Here is a 5,981-nt window from a genome sequence, read left to right as displayed (position 1 = left end):
GCCTCGGCCCCCAGGACTTCCACCTCTTCTTTTTTAATTAAGGACATCTTGGGCGACAGCAAACCTCTGGCTGCTTGTGCGCCCTACAGCACAAGCGTCTCCTCTCCCCACCACACCCCGAAGCAGGAGGGTAACGCAGCACACGAGAGCTTCAGGCCAAAGCTGGAGCAGGAGGACAGCAAAACCAAACTCGACAAGAGGGAAGATTCCCAGAGCGACATCAAATGCCACGGTGAGTCGCGCCGCCCCGGCAGCCGTCCAGCTTCTCCTCCGGGTTCCCTTTCCTGCATCGGCCACTAGCGAATTTCAGAAGAGGAATTATTCTGGGAGCTTCTCGGGCGCTGGTCAGAAGAATGCAAAGCTGAAGAGAGGCCTGGGCGTGCAATCTTGAGACCCGTCCGAAGTTCTTTTTATTGTTTCATTGCTGCTCCTTAATCTTTGCCGCCAAGCAGCTCCGTTCTTTGTTTTACTTAATTTTAATGCCTTGGGAAGGTGGGCGGAGGCGAGGAGATTTGAAGGGAAATACTTTTCTTCGTTGATAAAAGGGAAGGACTTGGGGTTTTTGTAACCAAGACCTTGAAAATCGGAATGGGGGAGTTGGGAGAGGGATGTTGTTTAGCTAGCAGCCTACTGTCTAGGGGTGTGATCACAACTGGATAAATTCTTTAATGTAAATGATCGCATCCGTCATTTTTTCTAAACAGACACAAGAATTATCGTATTTAATGAAGAAAAAATGTCCTAGTCGATTAACAGAGTAACTGAAATAAATTAGGTCGTGATTAATACAGAGAAGCAAGTACAGTCACAATTTAAAAAAACCTTTCTTACTCAGTGGTATCAAGAAAATTTCTGTGATCATAGTAAAAATTTTGGCTTCTTACAAGTAATAGTGAGGTAATATTTATACATGTAAAATTTTATGGAGTTTATTTTTGTGAATTCAGATCACAGTGGAAACTGTCCTTTAATTCCCTCTTTCCATTTTGCCCTCAAACAGTTTCTAATTAAGTATTCTGGTCTTTGCTTAGCAAAAGTGTTTTAACATTGTAACTCTCCAGGAGGAGAGTAGTTTCTTTTTTCTCTTTACTGATAAGTTGTTATTAATCCTTGCTTCTCTGGTCAAGAGATACCTGACTGTCTGGAAGGTAGGATATTTACTTCTCATTTTACTATTATAGCATTAGCATAATAGTGCCCCAAACAGATGTACAGTCTGCTGTGGCGATTTTTCCTGCACCAACCTCCCCAGTGGGTCAATTAGAGAGATTATTGTTCTTCCTGCAGGGAAGATCAAGGAGCGCAGCACAAACGGGTACAAACAGAGAGGGATTGACATATCGATTTCCCAGCATTTCAGTAAAAATCCAAAGTTGACAAATAGAATCCGGAAATCTCCACACTGTCACCTGGATGGGCTCAATGATTCTGAGCTCAGTTTAGTGTCTAGGTGACAGTTTTTTGGGCGGGGCTTTAAAAGATTGAGTGCAGGCAACTGTAGAAAGCTTGATTCCAGCATTTTTTAAGTACATCTGAAAAAGAAGCAAGTGCCTGTAAACTTTTAATAAACAGAAAAATAGTAAAATGAGAAAAGTACCTCCTAAAAAAAACCCAATAACAACAAAACAGACTCTTTGAAACACCTCAAATCAGAAAAATGGTCATAGCGAAAACAGTTTAAAAATGGACAGTGTCTCCTCCAGTCACGGAAAGACAGTAAGAAAAGAAAGCTTTATTGGAAAGTATTTTTTTAACTTTTAATTTTCAGTCACAAGCAGATCAGACACTCTTTCAGATCCTTTTCAGGATCTCTACACAAGGCGCCATACTCCCCAGTCAGAAAACAATCCTCTTCCTCTATACTGGCTAAGGCCCAAGCATCTTTGCGAGGTGATTGAGTATAGTCCCCCAGGATCAGAGGCTGGCTTGGGAATGTGGAAGTGTATGCCAGGACGCTCTCCCCTCTCCCATTTCAGGCTAACTTACAGAACTGTGGCTTGGTTTCTATCTAGGAACAAAGGAAGAAGGAGACCGGGAGATCACGAGTAGCCGAGAGAGTCCCCCTGTAAGAGCTAAGAAGCCTCGAAAAGCCAGGACAGCTTTCTCAGACCACCAGCTCAATCAGCTGGAGCGTAGCTTTGAACGGCAGAAGTACCTGAGTGTACAGGACCGCATGGACTTGGCAGCTGCACTCAATCTCACTGACACCCAAGTCAAGACCTGGTACCAGAACCGCAGGTAAGGAAGGCTGCTCGGGATACCAAGGTTTCTGGCCATTCAGGTCAAGACCACGACACCAACTTCCCCCACGGGCCTCTGGAGACTCTGGGGATTGAGAGTGAGAGGCCTAGAATAGGTGCTTGGGGTTTTCGGACAGAAAAGTGTGAGGATTAGCCATACCGATAAGTGAGAGGGACTGAAGAGCAGCTGAAGTTTGGGCAGCTTTGCGCTTCTAAGTGTCTTAATAGAAGCTCCTTTCCCTGTGAAACCTAAGCTGATGGACCCTCCCCCCACATACTTTGTACCTAAATCAGTCAAGCCACACCTCCAATTGAGACATCTGTGCAGCTGACACAGGCCCAGAGAGCCTGCGTGTGCGTGTGCCATGCACCCCTTGGGTCTGCCCCAGGCTGGTTCCAAATGTCTGTAGCTGGCAACGCGGCCCAGCTATTGAAGTCCCCATGGAGCTGTATCACCAACCTCAGCTTAGATATGTGGGAGTTGGGAGGGAGAGCAAGAGTCGGGCATAGTGGCATAGCCTCGGAGATTGGGAGAGCCCAGCCGGGGTAGGGTTGAGTAGGCTGCCGCAGGTTAGAGAATCAGGCAGCTGGCCAAGCATCCAGAATGGGGGAGGGGGTGTCTGTCCCTTGTACTGACCTCTTCTGCTGTCTCAAAGAGGGAGAAAGGGTGCCACAGAGCCTTCCCAGCACCAAGTGATTTTGTGTAAAGAAAACTAAGGAAGTGGTTGCCTGAGTGTGCAGTGCCCTGAAATGTAGATTCAAACCTGGGCAGTTTTAGGTGAAGTTACACCATTTCCAAGCCTGGCCCTGCTCATCTACCTTATCTCCATTTTCTCTCCCCCTCCTTTTCTCTCATTTGTGTTCTAATCGTCCATAAGTGCGGTTGGAAATGCCCATCCAGTTGTCATCTTTACCATAATTTTCTGTCTCATTACATACGGTTTCACCCACCCTAATTCTGTCGGAAAACATTAGTGTCATTTGTAGCCAATTTAAAACGGGTGACATGTTTATTAATTTGGCTGGAGCTTCAGGGTATGAACGGCCCACCAGCCTTTCCACCCTTCTTAAGGCATTTGAGCAAAAGCCTGCTTCCCTCTTCTTCCTATCAGGGTGCAGTGAGAGAGGGAGGAGAGCAAGAAAAACTGGTCACAGGTTTTGTTACTTTCTCCCCAAGGAGAAATTATCTTGAAATGCATTTTTCCTCATCTAGAGTGGCCAAGAGATACTGTCCCCACTGGAGAGGGTTCTCTCTCAAAAGGATTTTGTTTTGAAATCTTGTCATTCTCCTCACCCTAAGCCCCCTGCCGGCTATAAGGACCTGTCAGCCTGATAAGAGAGTTGTCTCCAGAGCTTCAGGGAGTGAGAGGGGCTGGGGTCCAGGCCAGTAGTCTCTGTGCCCCTTTGTTTACATTTTCACTTTCTTCCTTTTCTGTGGGGGCCTGGGGGACGGGGTCAGAGCAAAGGCTTTGGGATTGTCCAAGGACCTTGAAGGATGAAAATTAAGGCAGTCCTTTGGAAAGACTGCCTGTGGAAAGGGAGGTCTCATTTTGTTTCTGGAAGAAGTTTCAGGAAGTAACCAAACTATTTGCAGGGGGGCACAATAGGGTTGGGAAGAGGTGGCAAAGTTTGTCAGATTCCATCCGCCAGTGTCTCCAACGTAGTGTAGTTTACAAAATTGACTTTGGGTTTGGGCTGTACTGCCAATGAGGCAGGGGCAGGAGATGTGAATCTCGGCCTCCCAGAGCTCTTCGATCCTTACTCCATCTCAGAAGAGAAGTTAGAGAGAGCCAGAGAAGCAATGGGGGGCCTTGGTGCCTGGACCCTGCCCACGGCCCTCAGTTGTAGGCTTGCCACTTTCTTTCAGGACCAAGTGGAAGCGGCAGACTGCGGTGGGCCTGGAGCTTCTGGCCGAGGCGGGGAACTACTCAGCGTTGCAGAGGATGTTTCCTTCACCTTATTTCTATCACCCAAGCCTTCTGGGCAGCATGGACAGCACTACAGCGGCGGCAGCTGCCGCTGCCATGTATAGCAGCATGTACCGGACTCCTCCAGCACCCCATCCCCAGCTGCAGCGGCCCCTGGTGCCCCGAGTGCTCATCCATGGCCTGGGGCCAGGGGGACAGCCAGCCCTCAATCCCTTGTCCAACCCCATCCCAGGCACCCCACATCCCCGGTGAAGGAGCACGGACGGAGGTGCATCCTTCCCTGTCCCCGGCCCCAACCTGGACAGCTGCCCCACCTCTCCCCACACAAGGCCACCGGACCACTAGGCCTTCCTTGCAGCCAACCCTAGGAGGCAGAGGAGGAAGAGAGGAAGACGCTCACCAGTGGGCGGGGGCCCCAAAGAGGAGCCAGCCCTCTGTTCTCCATCCCCACCCCAGAGGCTGGGCTGGAAAGCTCCCCTAGCAGTGTGACTGGCAAAATGCCTACCCCATACAAAGTGAAACCAGTAAGTGAAAGTATCAACAAACACAAAACCTCAAGTTGTTCTTAAAACGACTTTAGGGACAAGCAGGAGGGAGGGAGGGGGGAGGGCTGAGGAGGGAAGAAAGAAGGGCATGGAGAGGAAGGTGGACAGAGAGAATTGTAGGTGGGCAGCCAGCCCCAAATACAGGCATAAAGTGTTGCTGTGGACATTCTTCTGCCCCAGAGAAAAGAGGAGGGTGACTGAGAACTTTGCACTGATTTCTCATGACCTTTTTTCTTTTGGAAAAGTGGCATGCTCCATAATATGAAAAACATGTACATTTGAAAGACTGAATGATAAGTGATATATCATATTTATTATATGTTGTCCAAAAAAGAGTCACTTCTATACGTTAGTAAAAACATGATTTTTCTTTTCATGTCTTTTTGATTCAGTAAAATAAATGCTTAGACAAAAATATAGATTTTTTGTGATTAAAATTACAAAAATAAAGTTTATCTTTTTTTATAAGTGATGAAATCCCAGGGAGCTGATTTTACTGAAGTAGATGTACATACTATGATAAAATGTGTGACTTGGTTAGGGGAAATAAAAATATCCTATCTATCTGGAATATTAGAAATTTACAAAATCAGTACAAGCTTGGGTTGGTTTGTATAAAAACAGCTCTGTTTTTCACGCTGCTCTATTGAGCTGATCTGAGCTGATCTTTGCTCCGTGTGGGTGCCTCTTTTTAAGTGCACAGTTTCAGAGTAGCTCCTAATGCGGAGGGAGGACGGGAGGACGTGTGTTCTTGTGTTCTTTAGGTTGATGTCGCTGGCTTAGGCAGCCAGCTTCCCCCTAGTCCGCTGCCTGCCCAGAGACCCCAGCTCTGCCCCCCCCCTTCCTGGGGTGCAGAGGGTCCCGGGTATGGGCAGTGACTACGGCCTCGGTCTCACAGCTGTTCTGCCGCCTGCGGCTGGGCGCCCGCCCGGCCAGACAGCATGCAAGCGAGCGGTGGCTGCAGGGAGAGCAATTAGGGCGCCCCAGGGGATGCAGAAAGGCCCTGCTAACAAATCCTTGTTTCGGCTTTGATCCTTGCCTTCTCTGTCCCACCAGCACCAAACCGAGCTGCGCTTCAATGCCAGGAGCGGGAATGCCATGGCGAATTCTAGTTGAGGCAGGCATGCCATGCCTTTTGTTTGCACCCCTGGAATGGCACGGACCTAAGGCAGATACCTTGTCCAGTGTGTGAGAGGTCCTCTGTGCCTCTCTCTCCTCTCTCTCTCTCTCTCTCTCTCTCTCTCTCTCTCTCTCTCTCTCTCTCTCTC

General features: G+C 48.3%; 1 protein-coding gene across 1 annotated transcript in view; it reads left to right on the top strand.

The window, feature by feature from the left end:
• Positions 1–4,992, top strand: part of Barhl2 (BarH like homeobox 2) — a 5,585-nt gene extending 593 nt beyond the window's left edge. The window contains 3 exon segments of the mRNA XM_033758278.1: positions 1–232; positions 2,013–2,238; positions 4,108–4,992. The exon segment at positions 1–232 is cut by the window's left edge and continues 119 nt beyond it. Of these exon segments, the coding sequence (XP_033614169.1) occupies positions 1–232; positions 2,013–2,238; positions 4,108–4,420 (771 nt within the window). The 3' untranslated portion in view covers positions 4,421–4,992.
• The last annotated feature ends 989 nt before the right edge of the window (positions 4,993–5,981 follow it).

Source organism: Fukomys damarensis, unplaced genomic scaffold, assembly GCF_012274545.1.
Source record: "Fukomys damarensis isolate Sample0158 unplaced genomic scaffold, DMR_v1.0_HiC HiC_scaffold_33, whole genome shotgun sequence".
Classification (NCBI taxonomy): Eukaryota; Metazoa; Chordata; class Mammalia; order Rodentia; family Bathyergidae; genus Fukomys; species Fukomys damarensis.
Note: the sequence above shows the minus strand (reverse complement) of the source record. Positions and strands in the feature narration are given on the sequence as shown.